Source organism: Numida meleagris, chromosome 5 (genome assembly GCF_002078875.1).
Source record: "Numida meleagris isolate 19003 breed g44 Domestic line chromosome 5, NumMel1.0, whole genome shotgun sequence".
In the NCBI taxonomy this organism is placed as follows: Eukaryota; Metazoa; Chordata; class Aves; order Galliformes; family Numididae; genus Numida; species Numida meleagris.
This window is the reverse complement of record NC_034413.1, coordinates 22,176,858-22,191,705: the sequence shown is the minus strand read 5'-3', so window position 1 is coordinate 22,191,705 and position 14,848 is coordinate 22,176,858. Positions and strand designations below refer to the sequence as shown.

General features: G+C 33.8%; 1 protein-coding gene across 8 annotated transcripts in view; it reads left to right on the top strand.

Annotated features, from left to right (window-relative positions):
- Positions 1–14,848, top strand: part of KCNMA1 (potassium calcium-activated channel subfamily M alpha 1) — a 454,315-nt gene that overhangs the window by 318,405 nt on the left and 121,062 nt on the right. For all 8 annotated transcript variants that reach the window (XM_021398811.1, XM_021398812.1, XM_021398807.1 and 5 more), the window contains 5 exons: positions 5,750–5,860; positions 7,696–7,801; positions 9,186–9,268; positions 12,244–12,313; positions 13,696–13,851. In XM_021398811.1, coding sequence (XP_021254486.1) covers positions 5,750–5,860; positions 7,696–7,801; positions 9,186–9,268; positions 12,244–12,313; positions 13,696–13,851 — 526 coding nt within the window. The remainder of the gene's footprint in view (positions 1–5,749; positions 5,861–7,695; positions 7,802–9,185; positions 9,269–12,243; positions 12,314–13,695; positions 13,852–14,848) is intronic.

Here is a 14,848-nt window from a genome sequence, read left to right as displayed (position 1 = left end):
TTCTTGTTAAAATATTCAACTTTTTTCCTTCTCTCTGCCTAAATTTTAAAAAAAGGCTTTTGGGTTTCATTTTGAAATGATAGTTGCCATCCAATTTATGTGCTAACGTAGACCGAATCTAGTATATAAATTGCTGATTTACCATGTTTCACAAAATATACAAGCCATGATTTTCATTGTGGAAACTCCAGTGAAGGCAACATGAGATGGCCAAAGTGGTGAAATAACCAGCAAGTTTTAGTGAATTAAGACTTGTTTTTACTCTTGCAGGAAGTTAGCAATTACATTTTGGAGTGATTTCAGTGGGAAGAAATACATTAGCTCTGGTCATGAATGAAGTGCTTAAAAATATTAGTCTTTGGTGCATTCTGCATTATCTAAAAAGGATTTAATTGCTCTTCGGCTCATTGAACGTTAAAAAATCCATAAGGGAACTTTGAAAATGAATAATAGTGGAGACGTAGAAAGCAGTTTATTTGACACAAAATATTTTCAGTCAATTTCAGAAGTAATAACAACGTGCTTATACATGTGATATCTGCTGCACAAAACAGTAGAAAAAGGAAGCCCGGAGTTTCAAGGGGGTTAAAGCATCAGATGAACGTCTGTTAAGACCTGCATCAGTCTATTATTTCAATGTTCAGAAAAAATGTTTTCTAACATTTAAGTGGTGAAAATGACACCCCAGCAATATTCACTGAACAAGACTAAAACTTGAATATGTATGTGTGTTTGCTATAGTCTTGTAGCTGTCATAATTCACAACTTTTCAAGGTGTCTTGTATGTGGCTGTATGTTTTTCATGCACATTAACAATTTTGAGTTTGAGAAATTGAAATGGTTCATTCCAATTCTTAATGCATATATTGGTCAAATAGAAAGTTAATGTCTGAATCAGGGGGAAATTTTAAATGCCTGACATTAATATTATTTTAATTTCATGTATGATTCAGTGCTGTTCCATTGATCTTTATCGTACACCATGCTCTGAACGTCTATCTTTGAATGTTTCCTTTACTTACAATGTAAGAGAGAGCCTGAAGAGTGTTGAGTTTGTTGGAAAGAACAGATAGTTCCTGTGAGGGAATAGAGAGTTTGCAGGTGGATTTTTAGAAAATGTCAGGTCTTGATTTCACAGCATTTTATGCTATATTTACAGATACTAATGAGTAAGTTTGGGAGTAGCACTTTTTAATTTTATACTCACTACAGTTATTCTAAAACAAAACAAAAACAAACAAACAAAAGCCCCCAAAACAAAGCAACCAGCACGTTAAAACATTTATTTCTTTTATTTTTTTCTTGTCCTAAAGTGTCCACTGTTGATGAATGGTTCTCATTCTTTGCTTTTGTCATATATGCAATATATTGATCCTTAGAGGTCCATCAAGTCTTCTGTGAAGAAAAGAAATACATCAAATCCTGACTGTACAGTACTGTACAATCTATTTATGTTAGTCTGATAAGTTTATATTAAAATAAGACATGTTAAATAAGACATTAACTGCATAGTAGGAGAGAGATATATGAGCACGTGTGCAGAACTGTCATTTAATTGAATTGAATTAATATTATCTTGAGGAATATCAGGTAAATCATAAAAACTGCAAGCAGCTAGAAATGTACTATGAACTGGGACATTTAAAGAATACATTCCACTGATATAATAAACAAACAAGATAATATGTACAGACTGTATTGACATTAATTTTTATTAGGAGTTGATGAAAATTTCATTAGGAAGTGATTTTTATTAGGAAGGCAAAGTGACTGAGACCAATCGTTTGTAAATGAAAACCATTAGACTTTAGAAGAACCTGCTGATTTCAACCATGACTGTCTGCTTCTGGTATAAAAAGAAAGAATTTAGATGGTCGATAGGTGAAGGCATGATCAGAACACTAAGGAGAAAGACAGTAAAAAGACTTGAGCATATGTATTTCTTGTAAATTTTATAGTATCATAGAGATATCTAGATCAGTATGAGCCACCGTTTATTTAGTTCTTTGACAAGTGAATACCATGTATTCAACTGAATGCTGAACAGAATTTTCTATTTATTATCTTTGACTTATTATGACAGATGAATTACACAGAGTTTTTTGAAGTTCTTTTTAAGTGTTCCAATAAAATGGATATAATTTCTTTCAAAACAAGCAATAAGATTTATATTTAGTATTTAGTCCTCTGAAGGAAGAACCATGTAAAATCCTTTTTGAAGAATCCTATTCTCAGTGGTTCTGTTTTCATTTTCAGTGCTATTTACATGAATTAAATATCTGTTCTCAGTGATCTCCTGTTGGAATTCTAGATGGTTTTGCTTTTGCTTATTTCATTTTTCCTTTGTAAAACTGTTTGCATTTGTGGTGGGTAGAGATGTTCTATCAGCAATTCTGATGCACTTGTGTAATATGGATTTCCATTGTTGTATTAAACCAATTTCACCTCTGATGCAGTTCTACTGTCAACTATTACTTCACAGTAACTATAGTCTTCCTGATTACTTAACAGCAAAAAAATGTCTGAAATCTTGTTTTTCAGTATTATGGGGAAAAGTCTAAATTTCCTTTTTAAAGAACAAGTAAAAAATATCATAACACTTCTGAGGATTTTCGTAAACAAAGATTAAATGCAAAGTTTAGACATTTCCATTGAAGAAAAATTTTAATACAGTATTTTCCTACCAGGGAACTCTAGCTGCAAGCAAAAGATATCCACTATCCTTGGTGCATGGAAAAACTGGGTGGTGTTTGGAAAGGGAATGATTGTTGGCACAAACAGAGGAAGTTATAAATCTTCAGATCATGCACAGGACAGATTGAAACAATATAAGCTCTCCAAGTTTTCTAAGATAATGTACCAAATAACTGTCTCTGGGCAAGTAGGAAATCTGTTTTCAATTTCTTCTAAGCAAAAATATAAATTATGGTAAAAGTAGTGTTGTTTTTTTTTTCCTGTGGGAATTTGCAACCCAAAATTAATGTGAGTATCTCATCAGAAAATATTGTTTGAAAACCTGGAGAGTTTTCTTTAGCAATCACTTCTTAGAATGCTTTTTTTGTGCTAGACAGCAAAGGCAAGAGTTGATGCCAAAGTAGCCCAAAATCAGAGTGCTAATTTGTGCATGTGGTAAAAATACTTTCTGACTCCTTCAAAAGAACCAGTACAGATGCTCATGTGCAAGTGCATCTGACAGAAAAAATATATATATTTTTACTAGATCAGATTGTATGAAACAATACTGAATGAGAATCATAATAAGAGTGAATTATTGTACCAACTACCTCTGCTTTTAGTGGGAGATGTTTTGAGTAGATGACCTCTGGAGGTCTTTTCCAACTCCATTTAACCTGTATTCTTAGAAAAACTATGCCGTGTCAGGAATACAACTGAATATTTTCTGCCCATTATTTATCATTTCCTTGATGCTAGGTAGGCTTAGATTCAGAAAAAGTGCTGAATAGCATTGGGGAGCTATAATGTCTCAATATACTAGTGTAATGTAGTGCATCAATCTCAGTCTGTTCAGAATTTAAGTCTAGTAAGGTACTAAGATTTTGAACCTCTTTTCAGAATCTGAACTTGAGAATTGCTGGTAAAATTGATCTATTGGGTGGACAGTCATCCATTTGGTAGGGTCATATCTAGCATCCTCTGACCAAATTGTGTCCTCAGTAATGCATGCGCTTACTGTGCCAGCAGCTCAGGTGATTAACCCCTTAGGAAAACAGTAAGACTGCTTGAAATGGGAATGCAGGTAGGGTTTTATGCAGTACAGGGGCTGCTGCAAGTTCTGCCAAGCTGCAAATCTCCCAGATGAAATCTCTGAAGGACCCTTTGCACTAAAAAGGGATGAAATAAAATGTTTTGTTTTGTTTTCTGTTATTGTACTTACTATCTTATAATACAGGAAAGCTGTTAGGGATTGCTTACAGTCTGAGAACACGGTGCATTTTGTACTTACTGGATGAAAAACTTAGGTTAAAATTGAGCAAAATTTTGATGAAGCTGAAGCAGACAGCGCAGGTAGCTAGTTTAGCCATAAAATATCACATTAGTAAGTCCTGTGTTTAAAATCTTGTGTCATCATATATTCTTTGCCTGTTAAAAGGAATGAAACAATTGCTTTTGTTACTAACACTACTTATGAGGCATGGTGGTGTCACTAAGAACTCTTATAAAAGGAGAGTTCAAGATTATCATATTTCTAAACAAAGCTTTAAAACTACCCTACACTATTTCTAAAAGCGGTACTAGTAGAACAATATCATAAAGTATACTGGACTGGTAATAATACCGTGTTTCATTTTCCTAGTGACCTGAACCACTGAAAAGTAACAGTACATGATGTTGCTGTTATTCACCATATGATGCATGTTGTTGATTTATTCTTTGTTCTGTGTCATTATCCTTTTTCCAATGAATTCTATGCACCTTTCACACACATGTCATCAAGCACCAAATTATGAAGCAAGAGCAGGCCCATTATATTAATAATCATTGCTGGCACCTATTATTAGTTGTTTCCAGCCAATGAGATTCCTGTATCACCGAGTTGTTCACAAAACAGTTTTTATGTAACGGTGACGGGAATAATCTAATTTTTACCATTGAAATTACTTTGCTTCACATTTGGCAACTTAAATGTTGGATAACTTTATGAAATTTTGTGTTTGAAACATTTGTTTATAGACTATATGACTGTAATGAAATTGACTTTGTCTTAGTTCAGAAATTGTAACTGGATCACTTTGTCTGTCTTCTGTAAACTGTGATAATTGGAAGTATTAGCAATAGGGATGTCAAGATCACAATCTATCATAAAATAGTAAGGGTAAAGGAGGTTGGATTAAGTTCATTCTATGAAGGAAATAGTGAGACAGTAGAGGATATCTTTATCAGAAAATGTACTTTGCTTTACAGTGATAAAGGAACAATGATCCGTTAAGTCAGGAAATGTGCAATTTCCTAAGTCTTTTATTCAGCTTCTTATTTAAGATGTATAATTCAAGAATGTGTGTGTAGGTATGTGCTTCCATCTTACAAGTTGTCTTCAGGTACGAGTCATTTTCAGGTACATCTGTTCAGTACAAATGAAAAACTGTGGAACAGAAGGAACTTTTGTGAAATCTCAATATGTGCTAGCTAGAATGATATATTTCTATAATGCATCTAATAATAATTTCTTAATTTAAAGTTCATGCCATGTAGGAGTTACAATAGGGAAAATATTCTTTTTTTACTGCTTTTTAGCCTATAATTGACAAGTTTTGCAACTGCCTTCATTGGTATAATTCTCTGGTTTCAACCGTGGAATAATGTAGAATAATTTTAGGGAGATTTGTTGTTTTAATATGTCATAAAACAAAAATTTAAACTGAAAATCTCAGTAGAGGATTTTAAGATACAGGTGAAAATGTATAAAATGGAGAAATATGACTTTGAAAGGGACTGATTAATACAGTGTATAAGCTTCTATATAAATGATGCGTCTTGTTGTTAAATGTGCAGTATACTTGACCAAATGTTTTGTTTATAGTAGTCTTTGCAGGTGAGAGCATATATGTATTTTGAATTGCAGAACATCTTTTGTAATTGATGTTTTACTTTTTTGGCTTCGTGGAATAGGTGTTAGAGAAACATCATGAAGACTAATAGTCTTTCTTGGCCAATAAATTACCATTTTCTTCTTTACTTGCATGCTTGTTTTATTTTCTTTCCAAGATTAACTCTCATTTTTCTGTAACAGGCACATAGTTGTCTGTGGTCACATAACACTTGAAAGTGTGTCCAACTTCCTGAAGGACTTCCTGCACAAGGATAGGGATGATGTCAACGTAGAAATCGTCTTTCTGCATAAGTGAGTAATCTTTCAAAATAGCCTTCTCATATGTTATGAAAACTTATTGAATTAAGATATGTACCTTTGTGAAGATATAGGATTTTCCAACGTCAAAACGACTATTAAGTTAACGTATAGCATTTCTTTTTTCCTTAAGTTATTTTCTAAAAAGAATTGTTTTCTGCAATTATTTTATAATCCATTGCTAAGCATAGTAGTATGGGTATTTCAAGAAAATAGATTTCAGAGCCAGTCATATAAGTTGTGATTAATTACAAAATTAAAAAAGAAAAGATTCTAATAAATAGACATGAGAGTTTTTTTTTTTAAGTGGGAAATATTTCTAGTGAAACAGGCACAATTTCTAAAATCAGTAAAGGAAGTGAAAAACAGTGATATGATATGAAAATATGGTGTCTGAAAACACCTGTTCACATTTCATTTCATTAGAAAAATGATTTTGTATTGTAAAATATTTATGGAACAAAAATGCAGATGCAAATACAGTTTTAATATGAAAGTGACACAATATTTTATAGTGAAGGTAGAAAATAAATTCTCGTCACTGTAATAGTTGGTACTGCTCTTTTGCCCAAATATATCTACACACACAGTCTCTTAGATTTTTTTTTTACGTGGGGTTTGGAAAGGTGTCCGAAGGTGGATGCTGTTAGTTGCAGGCTCTGCATTGCGAGTGATGCAACATGAAGTGTCCCTGTGGGAGAACCTGTTAGAAATAGCCATGTGCTTGGAAGAGAGACAGCGTATGTATTCTTTTCTGATCAGGAATAGCATCTGTTTAGAAGTTCTGCAAGGTATGAATAAGTGATATTTTTGCATTTAGCAACAAGTTCTACACTTTTCTTCCTTTCAAAGAAAATGATTAAAAAGTTGATAATTCCTAATGATTCAACAAATGGAGCAGGAAAACTAATAATTAGCTCTTGTACTTTTTTAATATCCATTCCTTTAAAATTAGACTAGACATGATATCCTCAGGGAACAGCATTGTTTCTTTTCTTATTTCCCCTTTTTTATGTAATAATGGGAATTGTCTGTGAGAGGAAAGTGAAGATGCATGGTGACAGGAAATAGGAAACTGCAAATGCACATGAAGGAAGATCAGCACCTGGTTACTTGCTTGTGCCTGTTTTTGTTTGTTTGTTTTGTTGTTGTTGTTGTTTTTCCTATACCTTCAGGGACAAATATTTGCATTTACTTGTTTTATTTTCTGACTAATTTAGCATTTTGCATCAGAAAGTTCTTATGCACTGGTTACCTAACTATTGAATCCCTTTGTTCCATTAGGTCATGTTTATGGCAAAATGAAATGAAGTCACAGCAAAATTAGGTTTATTTTAATTCCAGGTCATACAGGCCACAGGGGTCCCTATGGGTTTCCTTCCCTGGCTTGTAGTTATTTCACATTGAGCTCTTTTATTTGTTGCAGTCTACTGTTTAGGTAGTGGTAGGTATATGCAGGGGATGATTGCCTTAATAGACCAGTTCCATGGAAAATTCTTTCTCCATAGAGAGGATGTTTTCAAATGCTTGCACTCCTGCTTCTGGATTCAGCAGTTTGAGAAAGTGGCATGAGCATGCAGAGCAGTGCAATTAAATGGACCAGATGTGCTCTAGACAGAAGTAGGGAAGAGTAAGCAGTGTAGTATTTGTTTAAGTACTTTATGTTGTTTCTACACAACAGAAAAAGTATCAGCAGAAATCGGAATATGCAAAATGTATAAATAAAAAAATAAATAAGTCAGTTTATAAATAAATGAAGAAAATGAAACAGTTATGGAAAAAAGTGAATTTTCATTTGTTTTTGTATTTTCTTCCTCTTCTCAATGCAGTATCTCCCCTAACCTTGAGCTGGAAGCTCTTTTTAAACGACACTTCACTCAGGTGGAATTTTATCAGGGTTCAGTCCTTAATCCCCATGACTTGGCAAGAGTAAAGGTAATATCTCTTGTTTTGTTCTCCTGCTAACTGACATTAATTTAACTGCTCATTGCATTATTTGAATAAAATAGAAATAATTTAAGTAACAATAATATTTTTTCAGGTAAACTCAAAACATTGTTTTTCCATTTTTATTAGCTTATGTAATAAATTACAATATTTGTCCTTTTAAATATTATTTTCCTTATATCTTTAGATTTTCAAAGCTACAGTACCACTATGACTTAAGATACATTATATGCTATTCCATTGAACTCTATGAATTTTTCACTGGATTTTAGTCAAGACTATTTAACATTCATGTTTGATATAGTAGATCATTGTCGTACTGTAATTGCTTAAAATACTATTGTCTTACCTTCATCAGAAGAATTAGAAAATGATTTTTCACCTATCAAATCCTTTTTCCATTGTCTAGAGTCCTGATAAAAACACAACTTAAGATACTTGTTAGTTAAAATGAGATGTTTTTATTGTCTTTGTAGTAAATTATTTTATAATCTTAAAGAATGAAAGTTAAAGGAAAAAAATGGTAAGCTGTCAGATACAGCATTACCTCTTTCATGTTTTCTTTTTGTCTTTATTTTTTCTTTCTTTTCTTTTTCTAAATAGAATGTAAATAGCCTATTTTGGCCAAGTAGATTTTAATGTAATATTAGCGCTTTCTAGGGTATTAATCATGTCTTCTATGCATTTTGGCTTCAGAAATTGCTTAACACTTTATAGCCCATCACAATTTGTATCTTAATTCAGCAAAACAAAATGTTCTCATTATGACCATAAAGTCATATGCTGGTATTTTGTATTCCACCTTTCTTTCTGTTAGTATTTTCTTGTATATACTGAAAAATACTTCTTTTAATATGCTTTGAGTTAAGTAGGGTTAAGGTTTGCGTGAATATAGAGGTCCTCTGAACAGGTCATTTCTCTCCTTCTCATGTTTTCTGAAAACTGGTGCTCTAAATCATAAGTTCAATCATCTCCTCCTTTCTCTAATAAGGAAGTACTTAAATTCTCAAGCAAAACTGCAGGACTTGTGTGAGTAGTGTACTGATAATAACTAACTTCTTATGGATTTAGAGGTCTAACTTTCTGCTTACGAAAGAAATATCAATTAAAACTTTCTTGCTTTTAGTTTATACCAAGTAGTAGTCAGTAATTAAACTACCAAACTGGTCTGAGCAAGCTTCATGAAATTGCTGTGCGTACATGAGAGCCTGTTGCCATCAACTATAAAATCTTGCCACACTTTGTCTTAATAGTACTGTAAACTGATATTCATGCTTATGATAGGAGTGTTGTATTTCCTAATACTTTATGATGAATGAAAAGCTGGAAAAAGAAGTTGCTATTTATGTTTGCTTTTTCTTTGGTGTCTCAGATAGAGTCAGCAGATGCGTGCCTAATTCTTGCAAATAAATACTGCGCTGACCCGGATGCTGAGGATGCCTCCAATATTATGAGGTAAATTCATTGGTTTTTAATAGGTTTCATGTTCTTAACTCTGATGAGCCAACTTCTGGTATCTGGATAGGCCATAGCCACACTCAGATTTATTGTTGATCTGTTGCACTTGAAGAGCATTGCAGGATTTTCTTTAGAAGGCAGATTACAAGATTGCCTCAGAAACTCAGAGATGAGGATGCTCTTCGGTTCCTGTTCTAATTTAGCTGCTTTAGAAGCAGCATATGAGAAGAGGAAATGTCAAGAGAACCAAAAGTGAAATTTTAAATCCAGGGGATTTGTTTGGAACTTTATGTATTGGCCATTTTTACTCATTTAGAGTATCTTTCCATATTCAGATATATTGCTCTTCTTCCAACATAGTTCCAATGTAATTGTATGAACTACTAACAATTTCTGTATTCCTCTCTGTTAAGTCAATGAAGTTTGATTTTTTCTTTTTCAGAAACTGCCTTTAAATCTCTATTTTCATGGCGTAGGAGATGCTTTCTAAAAATTCATCCTTTCAAAAGGGACATGAGAGCTCTAGGTAGCACCTTTTCTGTTTCTTTGTTACAATTGCTTGCAGACAACTTTACAGTACTAGTTCTCAAGGGGCATCCAAAATAGAATCAGGTGTATTTATTTGGCTTGTGATTACTGTTGCTGCAACACAGTAATTCATTAATGTTCTCCAAGTCCACTGCCAGGCACTATCTCTTGGATCTTCATTGATCACTGTGCTAATTACTTGAGTTAATGCAGTTTTTCTAAATGTTGTGAGGATGACAGGGCCATGTGGCCACGTGGCCATTTCATAGGTCTTAGCACTGAAGTATTCATAGCTGCACAAAGGACCAACAGAAATGAGGGGAATGGACATGCAGTTATGCTGCTGCAACAATATGTCACAAAAAAATATGCCCTGCAAGGGCTGGTGTTGATCATGGGACAGAAGGACCTTCAATCACCTCATACCTCATTGCTTCTCAATAAATCTGCTACTATGAAAATTTACGCCGCTTGAAGAAAGCGATGTATATGCTTCATGATGGCAACTATACAATGGTCTCCTAGCTCCATGCTTATTTTTAAGACCAACAATGCTTATGTTGATTGACAAAGTATTTACAACAGTAGGGTCCACCAAAGCTTGTCCTGTTTTCCTCCTCCTATTCTATGAAGAACAATGGAAGGATCAGTTAGTGGATGGGCAGCTTGAGTTACAGCAAAACTAAGCCATTCAGTTTTTTTTTCAAACAATCTTAGTTTTAATGAGACCAGTCTTCCCGTTTTTAAAATAAAATGTCAAGGATTTGTTAAAAATTCTCGAACACAGAATTGATCAGTGCAATGAATCAATTTTATTGGTCTGACATATTTGCATTCCATGAGTTAAAGGAAAAAGGAGAAAAAAAATAAAATGATAATGGTACTCCACCTCTGGCAAAGTTCACTATGCTCAAGAGATTTGGATGTATGTGGAAGAAGCAGATCTTATAGACTCATATAATACTTAAGGTTAGAAAAGAACTCTTAAGATCATCTAGTCCAACCATAACCCCATCGCCACAGTGCTGCTAAACCATGTCCCTAAGTGCTACATCTATGTGTTTCTTGAACACCTCCAGGGACGGTGACTCTACTACTTCCCTGGGCAGCCTGTTCCAATACCTAATTCCATTTTTCCAATGTACTCTTCTGTTTCAATGCAAAAAACATTTTTAGTGTTGATTGCGTAAATATATTAAAAGACTTCCAATTGTAGATTAGTGCATTCTTAATACATTTAATCTAATAAAATGCAGAACTTTTTTATTTCAGGACTGGAATTCTCATGTATTTTCTCACATTTCATTGAATTTAATTCAAAAAAATTGAATGTTTAATTAAATAGTTCAGCAAGAAATGAAAACTGGCAGGAGGAGTTGGTTTTCCCTCTCAAAAGAAAATATAATTTGAAATTGTCCATATATCTTTTTTTAATCTGTAACATGTTCTACTTTTGGTATACTTGAAAGCTCGAGACAAACCAGAATTTTGCAGGATATTTCCTACAGAACACCACTGTAAACAGCTGTGGCATTGAGAATCTTATGAGTCTGATGATTCCATAGTAATTGAGAATATTTTTCCTTTTGATTTTCCTTTTTTTTTTCCTTCAATTTCTTATTGAACTGAGTTTTTTGTTTGCTTCTCTCTTTAGTTTTGCTGCATGTTTTTTTTTTTCATTTTTAGTTGTATATTCCTCTCTTCATGTCACATTATCTATCTACTCAGTTCTAAAGAATTTTTCTTTCCATCCATTTTTAATGGGTACACAAGAGAATATACATTAGCCTCTTTAAATGAAGTATAGAGTCAAGTTGCAAATTATGGAAGTAGCTGTATGTTTTATAAATTTTGAATTCAGGTACCAGTTTCAATATTGATCTTTGAAAAAATCCACAAAAAATGAAGATGAATTTGCACTTGGATTTATATCAAATAAAATTATTATTCAAGCTGTTTAAATACGATAAATGTCTAACAACTATAAACAAGGGAGAGAGGAAATAAAAGGAAATTATTTCATACATTTATCACTGGAAAACTCAAACAATTATATTGATTCAAAGAAACAATTACTGAAGATGACAATACTTACAAGTATACTATGTGCTTAACATAATGAGTAGGGTATCTTGAACAGAGCTACTAAAACAAAAGTACTTTTATCTTTGAAATTTCATAAGGAAACCACTCAACAGAGTAATTCCTGAAATGCAATGTTCTCTAGTATTACCTGATGATTATTAAACGAATTTGACTAGATATAGAGACTGCATAGGCTTGACTTCAATCACTACGCTTTCCAGACAAATTAATAAAAGAATACAGTTATAACTGTGGGATGTGTCAACGCAGTGAAGTAGAGGTACTGGGATATATGATCCAAATATCCTACCAGCTAAAATGCTATTTTAATTGTTGTTTTCTTTTTCTTTTACTTTTAGAGTTATTTCAATAAAGAATTATCATCCGAAGATAAGAATTATCACTCAGATGTTGCAGTATCACAATAAGGTGATGTGATAACTAATAGTGTCTCTTTCTGCAGCTTGTTTTGCTACATAGCACTCATGAACAATCTTTTTCTAGCGTCACTAATAGTAAGCATTTTTATTTCTAAGCATAAACACCATAATAAACCTTGTTGTGCAGCCCTGTAACAAGTTAATTAAATGTTATTTATATAAAAAGAGAGCAACAAACATGTAAAACTAGTAGGATGTATGACCTTGCTTTTGTGAAACTAACACATTGGTCTGGTTTGTTGGCACTGGTTGCAATTCTTAGTGAGCTCTCATGGTGTTCATCAGAGATTTTTGATGAAATTTTGCTCTTTCTGAACTTCATCCTTCACAACAATTGGTCACAAATGTACGTTCTGCCAAAAAGCAATGACATGAATAAGGCGTGACTGTGAAGTGGGGGGATATTCCTTTCTGATAAGCTTACAAAACTGATAGACATGATCACATTTTTGCAACTCTGTACATTCTGTTTGAAAATTCGCTAGTAATATATTTATGTTGACTGAAAATTGAGTCACAAATAAACCAAAAATTTGATGGTTTTTTTTGGTAGTCTTGAAACCTATTCTCAAATTCCTGTATCACAACAGAAAGCACAGCTGCACGTTTTTCTCTGTTCAGTGGATTGTGTTTAGCCATTGTATAAAAATCTGTAACCTTATTTGCCATAACTTAATTTAACACTGTACTGCACCCCATGCCCTGGTTTCAGCCCAGATGGGGTTAATAGCGCAGTGATGTTTGGTTGATGCTAAGTGACAGTTGCGTGCCTGGGGCAGAGCTGCCACCATGATGGCACGAGGCAGGGGATGGGCTGAAGTGCAAGCTGTGCCAAGCCACATTTGGCCTGTGGGCTGCAGGTTGGTCATGCCTGCACTAAAGCTACCCAGTATTAATTGGTGGTTTCTGGGCAAGTCAAGTGAAGTCAATTCTTTGTGGGTAGCTACAAAAACACATAGAGTTATTGTCTTATTGGCCATTTATTGTGATTTTGTATTTCTTAATTGACAACGTAGACCTGTAATTGCCAAATAGGAAGCAGAAAATAAACAAAAGTAAGGTGAAAATTAAGGCTCACTCAGATGAAGTATGGGCGTAACTGAGTTTCACAGGCATATATATAGGGTATAACTTGAGAGATGTGAAATTTTGTCTATAATAAAAATATGCATAAAAGATTGGTACACTTCCTAGCATGAAGTTAAATTTTAAAATTTTTGAAATAAATTTTCCTACTCAGAAAACATCTAGCCAGTAAAAAATAATATCATTCACTGTTATCTCCTCCAATACTGTATTCTATCTGCAGAAATATTTATGTTTCTTCAACTTAGGGGTTTTTATTTATGTATTTGTTTGTTTGTTTTATAGGCTCATCTGTTAAATATCCCAAGCTGGAACTGGAAAGAAGGGGATGATGCAATCTGCCTCGCCGAGCTCAAGCTGGGTTTCATAGCTCAGAGTTGCCTGGCACCAGGTCTTTCAACAATGTTAGCCAACCTCTTTTCCATGAGATCATTCATAAAGGTAATGTCTTTTCATACTAGAATATGTGAAGTCTTCAATTCAGTTCGTCAGAGAGCTGAGTAGAGAACATGGCTCAAATGTGAAACAGATAGGAACATATTAACAGCTTTTGTAAGACAAATAAACAAACAAAAATAAAGCAGCTTATCTACAAAAGATTTCTTCTGCAAATTGGGAAATCAGCCAGGTTCTGTCAAAGTCATGTTCTTATTTATATTTGACAAGTGTTTGGCCATTAAAAGATTTTTCAAAGCATCATCCATTTCTTGGAGGCTATTTCTGGTCTTTTGTGTTGTTTTAAACAAACCATGTGTTTATCTGTGAGGAAAGCCCCTGCTGCTAAAACAAAAATATGATTTATGTACGTCCCATACGGTAAAAAAGTACACAAAAGAAAGGACTGATCATTTTGTTCTTTTACATCTAATGGTTAGTAGACCTCTGACTGTGAGAATAAATAAAAAACATATGTAAGAACTGAAGCCTAAACTTCCTTCAGCATCATTTTTGTATTTGTTTCTCCTCAGCCAAATAACTTTTCAGGCTCAAATGGCAAAATTTTAACCCTGTTATTCCTAGAATTCTGAGACAGTCATACTAGTTTACTGGACCAAGGCTCTGATAGCAGGAGTCAGTGCTTCTTTCCTCGTGCTTCCTTCCCCTTGCTTGGACACTGATTCCAAACATCAAAAATGCACAATTTCCAATCTCTTGAGTGTTCATAATAGGACAGGCAACACTGGAGTTTCAAGGTAGGACAAGTTCATTGTGCAAGTTAGCAAAAGAGATCCCTACAAGAAACTGTGCCCTGAAAAACACACAGACAAGCAACCAAAAAACCCACAAAGCCTAATATTGCCAGGTGAGAAGGCCAGGAATGTTTCTGTAGGGATGCACATATATATGGCAGAGAGTCTTCTCAGAAAATTCTGAAATTTTTATTGAGATATCCTTTGGAATCCTTCCCAAAAACTGAGACCACAGATTCTTGTGTGTC